Source organism: Salvia splendens, chromosome 15, assembly GCF_004379255.2.
Source record: "Salvia splendens isolate huo1 chromosome 15, SspV2, whole genome shotgun sequence".
NCBI lineage: Eukaryota > Viridiplantae > Streptophyta > Magnoliopsida > Lamiales > Lamiaceae > Salvia > Salvia splendens.
This window is the reverse complement of record NC_056046.1, coordinates 5,696,079-5,714,270: the sequence shown is the minus strand read 5'-3', so window position 1 is coordinate 5,714,270 and position 18,192 is coordinate 5,696,079. Positions and strand designations below refer to the sequence as shown.

Genomic DNA, 18,192 nt, shown 5'->3' with positions numbered 1-18,192 from the left:
TATTTCAGATGCAGCCTTCGTCTGCTTTTTATCAGTCCCTTCATCCTCCAACGGCTCTCTTGAGATGTTAGTTATCAAATCAGTTATAACTGTTCCAACGGCCACTTCCCGTTTCTTGGTTTGCATCAACATGCCGAAGTGCTGCATGATGCCGAAGTGCTGCATGATGCCGAAGTGCTGTATGATGCCGAAGTGCTGTATGATGCCGAAGCTCAATGAAATGCTGAGCTCAATAAACCGCCGAGCTCAATAAAACACCGAGCTCACCGAGCTCAATAAAACACCGAGCTCACCGAGCTCAATAAAACGCCGTGCTCAATAATATGCCGAGCTCAATAATATCTTGAACGAGCTCAACCTCTAACAAATCTACAGCTGTTGAGAATGACATTGATTTTTAGCTTGCTGCATCCAACGGTGATTGTGAGATTATACTCCAACATCTGTGTGTTTCGATTTTCTCTTTATATAATCTGAGAAAAAAATCTTTGGTCGAATACGGACTTGTTCATATGTCAGTTAGAGTTAATAATATAATACTGTTTCTAACAGTAATTAAATTCGTTCAAGATGATGTGATGAGCTAACGTAAAATAAATGTTCAATAAATTACATAAACAAGATTTTAACCCAAAACTTCTTAAAAGAGAATTTTGTGGGGCCTCAAATTGACTTTTTAAATTAATTCGTACTCCAGTAACTAAATCTTCGTGATTCACATGTTACTTACATATTTGAAAGAGGCAACGATGGCATGATTTGTGCCTAAAAGTTTGCTATTTTTTTTTATTATTTTGTAGATTGATATATTATTGCATAAAAGGTCATAAAATCTAGAAAAGATTTTAGTCAGATTTCGTTATCGTTTACTTGAAATTATAATTATGATTAATTGGTAGGGTATTTGTGGTTTGAATCGGAAATATTTGATCTGCCGAACCTTTGCACGCCATCTTCGTAATTTGAGCGTTTCGCTCTACGTCAAATAAAAAAGTGAAAAAACCGAACAAACCTTTTAGTTAAATTGATGGTTCAATTCAATCATTATACTATACATTGATACAAAAAAGGAAATCAAAAATAGAACGTGGAGAATTATTGTTGATTAATACAACTATTCATGCTTGTAATTTCTCCATCAGGAACCAAATTAGGCCTATGAGCCTCCGACACGTGGACACCCAGTTTATCATCTATAGCTGGCACCTAATTGGACAATCTCGTCTTAGTTAATTATTAAGAGTTTAAGACTAGGAGTTAATTACGTTTTAAATTATATTTTGTCGATTTATAATTTGAACTTATCAATTATAACTACTTACTATTAACCGATAATTCTAGTTTAATCACCTCTAACAGGAATTTGTTTATTCATAATAATCCTTTAATAACTATTTTAATTTAACTAGATAATAAATCTCCTAATCTGTTAATTATTGAAAGTCGCACCGTTAATCAGTCAACATTGGATCACAAGGATGGTCCCATATTGCAGCCATCTATGAATATTACTCCTCTAATTTAATTTTATATGCAATGTAAAATTTAACTTTGCTTGCTCCTCTAATTAAATTATGAAATCAAGTCTCCTTTATGGAGTCCTTCATACGGTAACTTACTAGTAATAGATGCTAAGTTGCTAACAACTCAAATTAAATTATGCTTACTTTTTATGTAAAGCAATTTATTAACATATGGAATTTACCTGCAAACACTTACTTAATTTGTCAGTATATATTATCGAATTTTGTAACATCTGTACTCGAAAATCCACCAATAAAATATTAATTTCTTTTAATGATAACTTTGTTCAAATTTGTTATAATTTGACAATAATACAAAGAAATCAATAGAGCAAATACGTCTTGTATAACTTATATATGAGCAAGACATCCACCTAATTTTAATTATTTTTTTTTCTCTTGAACTATCTATAAATACGCCTACGCACACAAGCACAAATCACAACCAAAATTCCACCATCAAATTTATTTGCTGATGGCAGCTGTCTCGGTGCATATTGTCCTGGTCCACGGCGCATGCCACGGTGCATGGTGCTGGTACAAGCTCAAGCCGCTGCTCGAGGCGGCCGGCCACCGCGTCACGGCCCTCGACCTAGCCGCCTCGGGCATAGACCGGAGAAGCCTGCAAGAGCTCCGCACCCTTGACGAGTACTCTCAGCCTCTGCTCGAGCTCATGGCCGCGATTCCGGCCACGGAGAAGGTGGTTCTGGTGGGCCATAGTCTTGGTGGAATGAATATTGCACTTGCAATGGAAATGTATCCTCACAAAGTTGCTGTTGCTGTTTTTCTGGCTGCTTTCATGCCTAATCACACACATGCTCCCTCCTATGTTCTTGATCAGGTAATTAAACTACCTTTTTTTCAATACACAAATGAATATAAATTTAAAGGTCACGCTCTGGTGCACCTGAACCTGAGCATTACCACTCTAACGCTAGATCAACTCACACACACCTTTTTTAATTAAAATGGTGAATAGTATTAGTATATACACAGCTAGGCCTAGGATTTGTTGAATTAGACCACTCTTTACGCCAAAACCTAGAAAGAGATAAACTAAACTAGATAAAGTATAGGTCCCCGGATATTGTTATTTATAGAAAATATGTTAATTTAATATTGTACTAAAATTTTTTTGGACGATCTAAATAATACGATTGTCTAATTAAACACCCTTGAGATGGAACTAGAAGGGGTACAATATGTGATTTGACATACAGATATCATAATTTATTGCATTTGATAAAGCCCACATAATTTATTGCATTTGATGAAGTCCACATACCTGAACCATCACATATTTTCTTATCATCGTTTCGTTATACTATTTCGAATTGGATTGAAGAGGGATGACGATCACGTGGATACATCATCAATGTAGCGGTGGTGTGCGACTCCATATGTAAAAAACTAAAAAACTATATTCATCCATGAAAAATAGTCATATTTTTATATTTATGTACATATAGAGTATCAAAATTAACTACTAATCCTATTATCTATTTATAATAAGTTTAACTATTTCATTATAAGAATTTCATTTTTGGTTAACAATATTTCAACTTTTTTTCTCTTTGTGTTATGTTACCAATTTTCCTTAGTGTCACATTAATTTTTTTGGACAGGTTCGTATATATATCGAATTTTGATTGCGTGATTAATTTTCCTCAACTAACTTCTACTGTGCATGTTTTACTTTAGAAGATTAAAGTAGTCCAAATCAATCACCATTTAAAGAAAACCATGTGCCGATGTGCGTTTGAGTTAGGGATGCATTTATTATTTTGTCAAGAAAGCAAGAGCACTTCAAATAAATCACAAACAAAAAAAAACGATGTACTTTTAAATCGATGTACAAACCCCATTAATTCACTCTTCGTTTGCCTATGAATTAATTTTAGCTATTAATATTTGTGAAAGTCACTCGTTCCTAAAAGTTTGTCACACTTTTTCTTCTGCACTAATTTTATAAATATAATAATAGATAGTTAAAGTTGAGAGTGTAAAGTAAAATGGAGAATAATTTAGTTAAGACTTTTCTATACATTATTCTTTTTCTTACTTTACTCTTCATCCACTTTAACTATTTATGATTACTTTTACAAAACGAGTGCAAAAGAAAAAATGTGATAAACTTTCAGGGACGGAGGGAGTACTACATATCATATCCATGTCCGAAAAGGAATACAAATCAATTAGCTTTCTTAGAAAACCTATATATTATTATATTTTTTTCATGAATTTATTGTTTGTGTCATATATATATAGTTAAATTTTTTATGAGTGTTTAATTTAATATGTATCTTTTTAAATTTGAAGTATAACGAGAGAACTCCAGCAGAAGCGTGGCTAGACACTGAGTTTCTTCCATATGGCTCTCCTGAAGAAAATCTTACCTCAATGTTTTTTGGCCCAAATTTCACATCCTCCAAATTATACCAACTTTGTCCACTTGAGGTAAATCTCATCATATTATTCAATATTTTTGTGTATCCATATTTAATACTGTATGCTTCCAACAAAGTAAGATACAAAAAAGGTCTTCTTTATAGTAGTGGTTAAGTGAGTATTCAGTTCTCAAATGTGACCCACCCCTTTTGTATACTTTTTGGAGCAGTAGTATAATAGTATTGCACAATAATGTAATTTTTATCCAAATATAGTACATAGCTCTTGTTAGATTTTATACAATTCATTTCCATAACTTTTATCAGTGGCACCTAATTTCTCAAATTGAAGTTAGTTATATGTGGATGATGTGCAGGACTTGGAGCTAGCAAAAAGTTTGCTAAGGCCAAGCTCTCTGTTTCTTGAAGATTTATCAAAGAGGAGTCGATTCACAAAGGAAGGGTTTGGATCGGTGAAGAGGGTCTTCGCAGTGTGTAAGGAAGATAAAGGCATTCCACTAGATTTCCAGCTGTGGCAAATTGCAGAGAATGGAGCAGATGAAGTGAAGGTTTTAGAGAATATAGATCACATGGCTATGCTATCAAAGCCCCATGATGTTTGTCAATGTTTACTGGAGATAGCTAAAGTTTATGCTTAACATTTTCAATGTATGATACTTTTAAATCCTACTCCCTCCGTCCCCCAAATATTGTCCCATTTTGACCCGCACGGGTTTTAAGAAATGTAATGTACTTTTATATATTAGTTTTATAATAAAATGTAGGAGGAATGAGTTAGTAGAATATGAGGTCCACTACAAAAAATGGTAAAAAGTGAAATGAGATAAATTTTATGGGACGGACGAAAATAGAAAAATGGGACAAACTTTCAAGGATGAAGGGAGTACTATTTAATTGCGTGCACTTGATGATATTATAAACATTCACTTTTCATTATTAATATTATCGGAATGGGCCTTATACTATGCCTTCTGTGGCAGTGGCGGATGGAGGTGGGGTCGAGCGGGGTCGACCGACCCCACCACCATCCATAGTAACCGGAAATATCCATGGTCAGAGTTCTTCGAAACTGCCGGCGACCCCACGGTCGGCAGGTCCGCCCCAAACTGTCAATAGCCAATCGATGAATTAGATCTGCAACTCAGCCCAGATGAGACTAATTATGAAACCAATTTTGTGTTGGATTAGGGAAGAAAACCAATAATCGTAAGAATACAATATCTTGTGGAAGAAGGCTGTAAATGTAGAGTCGTAGAGTTTTCCGATAACTAAGAAAGTAAGGAAATAGTGAAAGGAAGTGCCTAGTCAGAAAAATATTTGCACCTAAAATAAATGTGAAGTTCCTATATATATATTGCTTTGATGCCTAGTATTTTATTTGCTGTAATTCTTTTTCCTAGTTTTTAGTAGAAATCCTAAATATATTGTGCAATTTAATTTTTATTTTGCGCTAAAAAGTTTTGTTAAATATAAATTTGTACTTTTCTTCTATATTAGACTATTTAAATTCTTCCATATAGCTTTAGTAGTTTAAATTTTGCAAAATATGTTTATACTTTATTATAATTATTATATATTATAGTAGCATATTTTATGGCCGTTCTCCTGTAATTTTAATTTTATTTAATAAAGATAATACTATATAATTATAAGTTATTTTCTAAATAATAATTATTTAAATATTATTTATTATTAAATTTTTACTATTTTTCAACCCCACGATAAAAGTTTTCTGGATTCGCCATTGTTCCGTGGTATTCTTGTCCTTTTAATTTGTAGTGCAAAATTAAAATTGACTAAAACAGGGTCCAAAAAGTCAAGTCTTCCAGTTCCAACAAAGTACTGTACATTCCTGGAAAATCATTTATAACTACTGCAATAAATTATAGAATATGATGGTAGAGGAAGACCATAAAAGAGTGTGGATGACTTTGAGTCAACATAGCTTCAATGTAAAACTTTTGCAAAATTTAGTATCGAATTTGATTATATGTAGGGATATTAAAAAGGCACATGCATTGAACCTATCGTGTACGTCTGGTATACTCGACGACATCCATGAATGTTCATATTATATGATTGTAAATTGTAATAAACCCATCATTGACCATTGTCCATATTCTTGGCTTCGTTAGGCTGTGTTGTGTTGTAATGTTGTGATGTGCCAAAAAAAATCATGACTTTTAGTATAGTTTAAAATAGTTATATTAAAGGATTTAAGTTATTTATATAAAAAAATCTATTTTCAATTGTAGTTTATATATACACCCATACACACCTTATAATTATTTATTTGAAGTTATACATAAAATGGTTAAATCAGGCTTCGATTTTATATAATTTGTAATTTAATGATGAAAATAACAGTATTTTTTTTTAAATGTTAGAATCAAACTAAGTATATAAAATAAAATAAATATTGTTAATGTGCAGTAAATGAGAGTGTTGCTCACGGGGTAGTGATAAAATGCAAACTCATATATTGTACAAATTTCAAACTATAATTTGGACAGTTAAAAATTATCAACATATGTCAAAATAGTAGCAACAGAAAATGTCAACATAATGTCAACACAACATCAATCGTTAACATTGCGTTGACATTTTCTGTTGCTACTATTTTGTCATCTGTTGATATTTTCTAACGGTCCATATCATAGTTTGGAGTTTGTACAATATTTAGAGTTTGCATTTAATCACATTCCTCAAGTTTCTATATAAAATTATATTATTGCAATTATTTTTTAAGTAGTAAATTAATTTGTAAGGTGGTATTGTAAATATATAAATTATAAGGATATATAATTAAAATCAGTTTCAAATTAAGGTAGAAATAGTTAAATATAGAATTAGTAGTAGTGCTTCTCATCTGAACCGAACCCAGGTTGGGCTTAGGTTAATGTTGGTTTGGGCATGAGCTAGGTTGTTGGATTTCAAATTTCGAATAGATTGGGCCTGGAGATGAGTTGAAGAAATGTCCCAACTGAAGTTCGCTTCGAAGGAACAGCTCGCACCTTATCTGGGCTGAAATGGGCTCAGTCAGCATGGCCCAATTGATAATTCTAGGTCTATACTAGGGCCGGGGAAAAATACCGAAATGCCGAAATACCGGCCTTATCGTACCGAAAAAATACTGAAAATACCGAATTTTAGGTATACCGTGATTTTCGGTACGGTATGATACCTTACTGAAATATTTCGGTAAGGTAAAGGTATGAATTTTTATATACCGCGGCATACCGAAATTCGGTGTATACCGTAATTTAAGGTATATATCATAATTTAAGGTATATACCGTAAAATATGAATACAATAATATATAAAGTATTTTATATATTTTTAAATTATAAAATTTATTGTGAAATATAATATAATATGAATAAAATATACTAGTATTTAATACCCCGTATATTATTTAAATTACTATAAAATATAAATAGTATTCTAAAAACTCAAATATTTAATTTTCATTGATATTGAAAGTAAGGTATACCGCAAAAGTATGATATACCGAATTTTGGTACGGCATACCAAAAATGAGGTACGATATTGGTATGAAAATTCTCCATACTGAAAATAAGGTATGCGAAGTTCGGTATACCGAAAATTTTGGTAAGATAAAGATATGATTTTTTCGCATACAGAATTTACGGTATGGTATATGGTATGCTGGTTTCGGTAAGGTATACCGTACCTACCCACCCCTAGTCTATACGTGGGAAACCAATATTTTCTCTTGAATCATCTATTTTATAAAAATAATTAGCATTATAATGGGGAGGGTTATATTACTAACTCAATACTTAATCGCTAAATATAATTAAATAATAGCCATTAGATATTAGTTGTAACTAACTTTTAAAAAATATCCTATAACTTTAAAACGCATATAACTTTCTCGATTTAAATTATTTTTTCGCACAACATATATCAAATTAAAGATAATTTCATAAGGATTTTAACGAGATCTCACTTGCATATGTTCCGATGCCAAAATTTGAATTTTTTTTAAAAATTTTTTATAAATTTCGTTAACAGATTTATATATCTTAAATTAGTTGTAGTTAATAATGAAATGATAAGTTAACAATTGATCACTCCCCTCTAACAATGAATCTATACAACATTGTATATTATTCTATAACGACTAGTCTACTAACAAAGTGAAGAACTAATTGATCATGATAATCGAAGGGCTATAATTTTGTCTTAAATTTTTTTTATAAGACGTGGTTCAATTTTTTATAGTTGTAATGGAAGCTGTCTCAAAACCATCGGTGCATATTGTTCTAGTCCACGGCGCTTGCCACGGTGCGTGGTGCTGGTACAAGCTCAAGCCGCTGCTGGAGGCGGCTGGGCACCGTGTCACGGCCCTTGACCTAGCCGCATCCGGCATAGACCGGAGAAGCCTGGAAGAGGTCCGCAGCCTGGCCGAATACTCGCAGCCTCTGCTTGAGCTGATGGCCTCGTTGCCGGCGGCGGAGAAGGTGGTTCTGGTGGGCCACAGCCTTGGTGGAATGAATATTTCACTTGCAATGGATATGTATCCTCACAAAATTGCTGTTGCTGTTTTTATTGCTGCTTTCTTGCCTGGCTCTACACCTCAGGTAATTAGATTAAACTCCACCCTATATTATCAATATTTTAACAACATGAATATTTTGATACTAATGTTAATTTGATTTACTTCATCCACCAGCATAATTCTTTGTTATTACAATAATAAAAAAATGCAATTAAGATAAAGTTATTCTCTATATTATTCTTTCTCTTACTTTATTTTTTCTCCACTTTATCTATTTAATACTCCATCCGTCCCATAGAGATTGTCTCACCTTGACCGGGCACGGGTTTTAATAAATGTAATGAAAGTGAGTTGAAAAAATTAGCGAAATGTGGGTCCTATTTTTATATACGTTTTATAATAAAATGTGAATATGAATGAGTTAGTAAAATATAAGGTCCACTGCCAAAAATAGTAAAAAGTAAAATGTGACAAATTTTATGAGAAGGACGGAAATGGAAAAATGGGACAAACTTTGTGGGACGGATGGAGTATGACTTTCTAAAATTGGTGCAAAAAAGAGTGACTCAACTAATGTGGGGGAACGGAGGTAGTATTGTTTTGTTCGTAATTCAAGATTAAGAACTCTGGAATTTAGGTTTTAATTGTTGGCAAAATAGACACAATTCACCATTGATGAATTCACAAATAATAGAGAATTATTTTTATAATAAGGATAAAACTGTAAAGGGTAATTTTTTTAAAAAAAATCTTGGTGACTGTTTTAGTTTTACAATAGCAAATTATAACTAGGCGACAACCCCCTAATTGACCTTAAACCTCCAAATTGACCACAAAAATTAAAAATTCAAAATTCATAATAATAGTATGTGTGAGTACCTAGGATGAATAATAATTAATCGTGCAAGTGATAGAGTCCACCTAATAGAGGATGGCATCTTATCTTCTTTATCGTTTTGTTAAATGATCAATCAATCAATCAGTTGATTGAGACACCGATGACATTAGGAGTGGGATCTATTAATTGCAACTTGAATATAAAACGTTCATTTATTTCGATCAGAAAATAATGAGTCAATTGTCAAGCCTTAGACCATCCACAACGAGTCTCGCCGGCGTCTCGCATCTCGTCTCAGCGAGACGAGACCCCGGCGAGACTCGTTGCAGCCTCCATCTCGTCCCGTCTCGTCGCGCGTCTCGTCGCGCGTCTCGCCCTAGGCGACGTGGCGCAGCCCGGCGTCGTGCGTGACGCCCACTCGCCGGCCCGCGAGTGGGCGTCGTCACGTGCTGACGCAATAAATATTTTTTTTAAAAAAAAATTCGAATTTAAATAAAAAAAAAAATTTTGTAACGGTATTATTACCGTTTTTTTGTTTTTTTTTATATTTTTTTTGTTTTTTATTAAATTTTTTACTCTATAAATACTCCTAAACCCATCCTCATTTACACACAACTACACATCTATTCTTCCTATCATCTAAATTTTCTCTCAAATTTTCGCTGAAATTTTCATAACCCAACTCAAGATGTCCGGCGACGGCGAGGGCAACTATGGCGGCTCCGGCTCCGGCGGGTGGGATCTCAACTCATTCGGCGATTGGGAGAACATGATCAACACATTGGGCGGTGGAGGTTCGTCAACGCCGGGGACCCAGGGTTCGGCGACGCCGGGGGGGTACCAACCACCCAATTTTGACCTTGATGCATATGTTCGTCCCAACGTCCCGCGGTTTTCGCAGGGATTATCCCAGATCCGGGAGGATTTTCCAGTTGATCCCACGCCGGGAGTAGGCCGAGGCGGTGGAAGTGGGCGAGGCGGTGGAGGTGGCCGAGGCAGTGTACAACCCCAGACGGGCGAGGACGATGAGGAAGAGGATCTTGGCCGACATCCGTACAACAACCTCAAAACGATGGCGGTGTACAACGCCTGGATCACGGTCTCGTACGATCCCATCGTCGGGAATCAACAAACCCGGAAGTGTTTCTGGGAAAAGGTTGTCGAGGTCTACCACCAAATAAAGCCGAACCGCTCCCGCAAGCGCACAGTTAAAATGATCCGCTGTCACTTTGACCGAGTCGACCGACAGGTCAAAAAATTCTGCGGCATCTACTCGGCGGAAGAGGCGCGCTACCAAAGCGGCGCCACGGCCACCGACATTTTGACGTCCGCTTTGCGCGCCTACTACCAGGACGAGGGACATCAATTCAGATTTGTTGATGTTTGGCGCGCCGTCAAGGACGAGGAACGATGGGCCGGCGGTTTCCGCTCCAGCTCGGGCTCAACCTCGAAGCGCACGAAGCATACGACGAGTGACCAATACTCGTCTAGTGCTGGTGCGTCTAGTGGTGACACTGCTGAAGGCATCAGCCAACATGATGCTGAATCCCAGGAGTTTGCGGGTACAGTCGGCGATGCAGGAGGATCAGCGAGTGGGCGCCGTCGGCCGCAAGGGACGAAGGCGGCGAAAGCGGCTAGAGCAAGGAAGGGCCGAGGCGAATCAAGCTAGTCGGCCTCAGGATCGGGCTCGCGAGGAGGCTCGGACACACTTATGGTGGCGTACATGACCGCCACAATGGCGGACACTTCCCGCTTCTCGCACTCCCAATTCGCGGCCTGGTGGAACGGAATTGTGCATATGGCAGCACAACTTGGCCTTCCGACTCCCCCTCAACCTCGACCGCCTCCGGAGGATGATTAGCCCTTCCGATTAGTTTTTTTTTTATTTTGTGTTTTTTTTTTAAATTTTTTTTTTGTGTGTTTTTTTTATTTTGTGTGTTTTTTTTTATTTTAATTTTAATAAAGTGTGTTTGTTTAAATTGAATTGGGTTTTTAAAAAAAATTATAAATTAAATTGAATGAATAGTAATTAAGAGACGGTATAGAGACGGTTAAGAGACGGAGCGTTGCAGGTTCCGTCTCTTAGTTAAGAGATGGAGGAAAAAAGGACAATGGGGCCCTCAAATAGTGCTCAAATAGTAGTTAAGAGACGGTTTAAGAGACGGTATAGAGACAGCGTTGTGGATGGCCTTAGGACAAATAGCGATAGGATACTAAGAATAGTCCATTATGAAATCACGAATGTCACCAAAATGTATGATGGATTGATGGACATAAATAAAATCAATCAAATTGGTCGGAGCAATCAACCTATAAACAGTCCACCAAGACTTCGTGGCTTCTACTTGTCACCACATGATTGGTTTTTCAAATTTACTTGAATGTTAAGATAATTGTCAAATCTCTTTTCTAATTACATTAATAATAATAAAACCTTTAAACAAGTCATTCTCAATAAATAAACACTAATAGTGCCAATACTATTCTATCATTTTCTCTACATACAAACATCAATTATTTTTCACTTCCAAAGCCAACATATGAGGTCATCTTTTCAATCAACAAATTTGACTAGTATAAATTGATTAATCGAACTATATTGCATTCTAATCTGCAGAGGCCGATAAAAAATAACTAGTTTCAATTTGCTATGATAAAATTTATAGAGTATTAAGATTGAATTATAAAATGAAAGAAAACGATGTAGTTTTTGATTTCGCCTTTCATAGATTGAATGCACGAACAAAAATATATCAAGTGACGGTGTATTCGCGTGTAAACAAGTTTATTTTAAACTAGAAGTTAGGGATTTCAATATATTCTTTTTTATCATATTTAATTAAATATAGTAGTGATTGGATTAATCTTATTTGGAAAAACATTTTTGTTTTGTTTAAATTTGAAGCTTTCGGATATAACTCAAGGAGAAGGGTGGTTAGACACACAGTACATACCATATGGTTCCAATGAAAATCCTCTAACTTCGATGCTCTTCGGCCCCAATATGCTTTCCTCCAAACTTTACCACCTTTCCTCACGTGAGGTACGTGCGTTAGTTGAGAGACCGTGAGTGATCAGTGAAGGGCACAACATTTGGTCTTGATTCTCACTCACGGTCTCTCTTCCATTGTCATGAAGAAATATTTATTTAATTTAATTAATGCTATTCTTCAAATGTTTATTGTCACTGTTAAAACTAATTTTAAGAGTGCTTATTTGGTATTACATGTGGATGTTGGGCAGGACTTGGAACTAGCAAAAATGTTGGTAAGGCCAAGCTCTGTTTTTCATGAAGATTTATCAAAGATAGGTGCATTAGTCACAAAGGAAGGGTATGGATCGGTGAAAATGGCATACGTTGTGTGCACAGAAGATAAGATTATTCCAGAAAGTTGCCAACGCTCGCAGATAGAAACAAATGGTGTGGATGATGTGAAAGTGATACAGAATGCTGATCACATGCCTATGATCTCACAGCCCCAACACCTCTGCCAATCTCTACTCGAGATAGCTAATACATATGCTTAAATATGTAGTATATTTTATGGGGTCGTTCGATTGCCATGTTTCAATGATTTTGTACAACTTATAAGCGTGTTTTCTTAGGCCATATAGTGATGTCTCTTCCAAAAAATGAATTATTGAATCTATTTATACAAAAATTAGAGGGATGGGAGTGAATGACCATTCCACATTACTTGAAATTGAAATACCTATGCTTATGAGATAGTGATTCTGTAATGTAACAGTTAGGATCAACTATTGCTGAAAAGAGAGCTCCTGAAACTTCATCAAACTGCAAAAATATCAAAGAGTGAGAACATTATGTTGTTCCAATCAGCAAAGATATCCTGCATCCATTTTTTGGGCCCTGGAAGCATTGGACGAGCTACGTTCAGATTCTGAGGGCCGAAAAATGGACGCAAGATGATTTTGATACAAAGTCGGAAATTACAATTATTGGAGCAATATATGCACGAATGGATGTTCAGAAGTCGTATGAGATGGCAGGAAAATGACTTACCGGCGCAGAAGCACCTGTGGATTATATGGAAATAAACTTTTTTTGTTGAGACTGTCAATGGACGTGGTCAATGAAGCCAAGCAATCCCGAGCAGCCACAAATGGTCGTTTAAAATTGGTACGGCTGTTGTTGCCATGTGCATGGCCTTCGTTGCACTCCGTCTTGAGTGATGGAGTTCCGCCATCCTTTAATGGTGCCGGATATGTTGCTACCTTGATATCTCTTGAATCAGCTAAAATCTTTCGTCTCTTTACACACGATTCGCCAGAATCATCTTTCACTCCCGGAAATTCCACAAATAAGCTCCAGAAATTTCAAATGATTCGTAATGATCTGGCAGAATCCATGGTGTTAAAATACTCAATGCTTGTTGAAAGACCATGCGAATTTCAAGGGAAGACACGCTAGATATAGGAAGTTTTGAATACAAACCTCAAAAGGTATTCAGCACAGATAGATCCAGTATCTTTCGAGATGAGATGGTCAAGAAGGACTTGATGATCATAGCTTATCTATAGCAAAGATACAGAAACTTTACTGCATCAAATAAAAGAGAACTTGCTAAGACAGAAAAAAAGATTTTGGTGAGATTTTCCTTCTCAGCAAAGGTACCTCAGCAAGAAATAAATGGAACAAATGTATAGGATTAAACACATCAGCAGCAAGACAATTCTTCACTTCAGCAAGTGGCTCGTCGTTAATAATCCTTCAATAATTTACATGTACTGATCAGGAAACGCATCAAGAAACACTTCAGAAGGCACTAACTAAAGAGAGGCTCTAGTATTAGTATTTTACTTACTGACGTTCTTGAAAGAATGACGGCACGTGAAACAGTTGCAAGAGCATTTTAAACAGTATATCATCCTACAATTCAAGGGGATGAAACTATTGAAAAACATAAATGCATGAGAGGTGATAAAATTACAAAAAATTGAAATAAATTGAAAAACCACAATACAGTTATAACACTGATACACATTTTAAGATGCGTAAGAAGCTAATCGATAACTCCCATGATAAGATAGAACAATGAGAACAAACCTCATGCATGAATAATTGGATAAAGGATAACGTGAATCTCACACATCGTTCGAAATACAACTCATCATTTAGAAGAATATCCGCATGAACGTGTAACTGAAGCCACTTATGGAGCTCTGTTAAACCTATGCTGTTGTCACTAGTACAACAAAACTCTAATTCCAAATTCAGGTCTGAGGAACTTATATGTTTCAAATTTTCATCCATGCACTCCTGTTCATCAGGACCTGCTTCCACGCCAACCAAATTGAGCGAACACTTAAAGAAAAGCAAAATCACCAGCCTTTGCAAATGGAAAGATGGAATATTATGTTGTTTCTCATCAAATATGCTTGTGCAAAATGGGGACCCTTCTAAAAAGCCATCTTGGTCGAGTTTACCCCCAGACATAGGTTGCAATAATAGATCTTCAAAGTAATCATGCAGTAGATGAATCCATGTCTTGCTTATAGTTGGCCCAATACGGACTATCGAACTAACCCTGACCATGAGCATCTGCATGTGCAACATCTACCAGGTTAGGTATGGTAATGGTCTTCTATCAAATGAAATATAGCCAATCTGAACAAAGTCAGAAACACAATCATCAGAAAATCACTGAGATAAAGTTCGACAACCAAATTCACTCATTCATACACTAAAAGATAGTTGGAAGAACATGTATTTTACAAGATATGCTGTGGCAGGTGTATGGAATGTACATCAGAAGATGTGATAGAATGTAAGTCCAGATAAATAATATATTTAATTAGCAGAAAACAAGAACACCATCACTCCAATTATCACACTGTTCTTGAGAGTACGACAAGTCAAATTATTTACCAGCACTTTGTGTCTGAAGTAATGAGACATGCGGACATGATGAGGACTTTGAACCTCAACTTGGCACCACAATGTAAGTTTGGGGACAAGGTTGACAATTTGCCAAATCATAGATGAAAAATCAACTTCAGCTTCAACTTCAAGAGAACTGCTTTGTGTGACCAAAGAACAGAATAACTGAATGCAATATCCAAAGAATGTAGTAATTTCTCTCAGTTGCAAATCATATATTTTCAGTACATCTTCTGCACGGCCATAGATCTCTCTTAGTAAGTCCCATGGTAAACTTATCAATAAAGAGCTTACAGAATCCAAGTACGTTTTCAATTTTTCATGCATTTCTCATCGATATCTTGCTTCAGACATTTTTTTATATTACGCATAACTCGGAAAATAGCAGCCACCACAGACCAATTTGTATTTTTCAGTTTCAACTCCAGTAAGGATTTTATAGATGGATTAAAATCCAGATGTCTGGTTTCAAATGCACTATCTGGAGAAGATTTAAGAATGCCACGAATTGCCAAATCCAAGCAAAGGCACAACAACTGCATAAATTCATCCCAGTCACCATCCTGAAAGAAAAACATTATGTAATTAAAAACAGAAAACATGAGTGAAGCCATGAATTATATGATCACTACAGAATCGTACCGATGCAAGCAAAAACTCAGAAATGGCCACAAGAGTGTTGCCTACTAAATGTTGAGCATACCGACTGTTGATAGTGAGCAAAAACATCTGCAAATAAATTACAAAATCATGATGTCTAATAAAAAAACACAAGTCCAGTTTCCAAATGAAAAACAGAACAAGAATCAGCTAGCTCAAGTCATTTAACACAAAAATGGTTTAGCACAATGTGTGTGGCAAGCTTTACCAAGTCACCAATGATAGTAGCCAAACAATGACGGTTATCCAACTGTGCGGTTGCATCAATAAAACCTTCGCCATCAAAGGCAGTGTCTGCCAAGTGCCAACAGCTCCTCCTAAAGAAAGGAAAGACTTTTCAATAGGAAAAAAGCAATGATTTTTAGCCAGTGTGAAGAATAAATGAAAGTGCAGACCTCGTCAGAGTCGAGTTCATCAACCAACTGCTTAACTTGTCTGAAAACCTACAATTGGGGAAAGATTAAGCAATATTTGGAGAGCAATTGGAAGGCCTTTCTCAACAGAAATTCAACAGTAAACCTGAGACAGAGAAATTAGAAGGTCCTTCTCAATTTCTTGAGTGAAGGTGCTGGTAGAAAGATCCTGCAAATGCTCAGAGCACGACGGAAATAATTAAAAGAGACGGAAACGTAAAAAAAGAGGAAGTAGATAAAACAGTGGTGGTTGAAATAGTTACTGAGAAGCGGTGAAGAGAGTCGTGTAGGATGCGGTGGAGATGCATGTATTCAGGGCGAGGACTCATCTTGTTATCGTGATGATTTGACTGTCAAGGAATGGAAATAGTTATTGGTTTTTTCATTTGTCGAACAGTTTTCTACAATGGAAATTGAAAAAGATTTTCTTCTCCCAAAACCCATCGATTAACGACGTAGGTTTGATTTTTTAGTTTCATTTTTTCTCTAACTACTATTAACGCCTGTGATATACATGGGACATAAGAGTTTCAAAAAATAATACAATTTTCAATGAATTTATAGAAAATAAGAACTTGAAGCAATGTAAAGATTTACACAACAGACATGTACTTACATTGTCCCATTCTAAATGTAGAATTTACTATTGTCTAATGGATGAAGCATTTCAAACTATACTAATAACTTATGTCAAGTTTTATCAAACCGATCATGGTGAAAATCAGAGATGAAATGTGAAGAGATGGATGAAGAAAAGATAGAACTCCATGGAAGGAGATGAAGAAGAATGAAGGAACATTGCAGATGAAATGCGACGAAGAAGGGGGAGAACAAATGAGAGAATTTTTCATTAATGGACTACATTGTGAAAGAGTTAGATTACAAACTAAACCAAGCTATGCCTTATATAGGCTTACATCTAACTAACTAACTAACTAACTTCTCTAACTAACTAACTCTAATAGCCCCCCTCAAGATGGAAGCAAGACAATTGCTACATCTTGACAACAAAACAGCAAACAAAACATGATAAAATGATATTTTGATCTTCATGCATGGACTTGAACTTCATTCTACAACACTTGAACAACACAAGCTATCGACTCTGTCCTTCACTCGAACCATCACCTCTTCACTTCAATCATCATCTCGAAGCTTCTACATATGATCAGCTTTTCGGGCTTGCTCAAGTTGTTCTTGCTTGCTCAAGCTGTGCTCTCCACAGAACCTCGGAAATATCCGATACAATCGGAGGAAAAAAAATCTGCACACTTGCTGCAGGAAGAAGACGAGCTGCTGCACATACTCTTTGCAACCAGAAATCTGCACTTGTTGCAGGCTGCTCTTTCTCACAAAACCGAAAACAAGTGGAGAAACATATCTCCATAGAAAGTAATGAGCTAGGATCATACAAATCCAGCTAACACAAAAACAAAAACAGATTCACCGATACAATCGGAGGAAAACAAAGATAGATTCAGAGATTAGATTTCGACAGAAACTCAAAGCCGAAGAGAGAGCCTATCTAAAATGGAGAGAAAATGAGCTCTGGTAACACCAAAATGGTGAAGAAGAGATGAATTGAGAAAAAGAAGAGAAACCGATTTAACATGAAAGGAAACAGATCGGTGAAACCAGAAACAGAATTGATATTTCAGATTCATAGAACCCTATTTCAATTGATATTTCAGATTCATAGAATCATATTTCAATTGATATTTCAGATTCATTGAATCCTATTTCAATCTGTGAGAATTGAGAAAACCGAATTCAATTGGTGATTGACGGAAAAACGGTGAGAAACACCGATCCAAAAAATCTGAAGAACTCCGCGGAGATGATTTGAAGAACACCGTGTCAAATGTTGATCATGGTAACAAATAGGCGAAAATTAACACCGAACAACAAACAAGAGATAGAACC

The 18,192-nt window shown here is 35.8% G+C and overlaps 2 protein-coding genes and 1 pseudogene across 2 annotated transcripts; 2 read left to right on the top strand and 1 right to left on the bottom strand.

The window, feature by feature from the left end:
* Positions 1–1,961: 1,961 nt before the first annotated feature.
* Positions 1,962–4,714, top strand: LOC121767452 (salicylic acid-binding protein 2-like). Its single transcript, XM_042163719.1, has 3 exons — positions 1,962–2,364; positions 3,843–3,980; positions 4,288–4,714. Exons 1-3 carry the CDS (start codon positions 1,999–2,001, stop codon positions 4,567–4,569), a joined length of 786 nt encoding a protein of 261 aa, XP_042019653.1. The 5' UTR covers positions 1,962–1,998; the 3' UTR covers positions 4,570–4,714.
* A 3,377-nt stretch (positions 4,715–8,091) lies between these two features.
* On the top strand, positions 8,092–12,998 carry LOC121769399 (salicylic acid-binding protein 2-like). The gene is made up of 3 exons (XM_042166196.1): positions 8,092–8,538; positions 12,200–12,337; positions 12,538–12,998. The coding sequence occupies exons 1-3, from the start codon at positions 8,185–8,187 to the stop codon at positions 12,820–12,822; spliced, it is 777 nt and encodes a 258-aa protein (XP_042022130.1). The 5' UTR covers positions 8,092–8,184; the 3' UTR covers positions 12,823–12,998.
* On the bottom strand, positions 12,910–16,671 carry LOC121769400 (annotated as a pseudogene).
* Between the last annotated feature and the right edge of the window lie 1,521 nt (positions 16,672–18,192).

Excerpts from the sequence above, each read along its gene's own strand:
- LOC121767452 (XM_042163719.1), top strand. The coding sequence starts at position 1,999 with ATGGCAGCTGTCTCGGTGCATATTGTCCTGGTCCACGGCGCATGCCAC. Across the intron at positions 2,365-3,842 it reads CCTCCTATGTTCTTGATCAG|TATAACGAGAGAACTCCAGC; the intron begins GTAATTAAACTA and ends TTAAATTTGAAG. Across the intron at positions 3,981-4,287 it reads ACCAACTTTGTCCACTTGAG|GACTTGGAGCTAGCAAAAAG; the intron begins GTAAATCTCATC and ends GATGATGTGCAG.
- LOC121769399 (XM_042166196.1), top strand. The coding sequence starts at position 8,185 with ATGGAAGCTGTCTCAAAACCATCGGTGCATATTGTTCTAGTCCACGGC. Across the intron at positions 8,539-12,199 it reads TGCCTGGCTCTACACCTCAG|CTTTCGGATATAACTCAAGG; the intron begins GTAATTAGATTA and ends TTAAATTTGAAG. Across the intron at positions 12,338-12,537 it reads ACCACCTTTCCTCACGTGAG|GACTTGGAACTAGCAAAAAT; the intron begins GTACGTGCGTTA and ends GATGTTGGGCAG.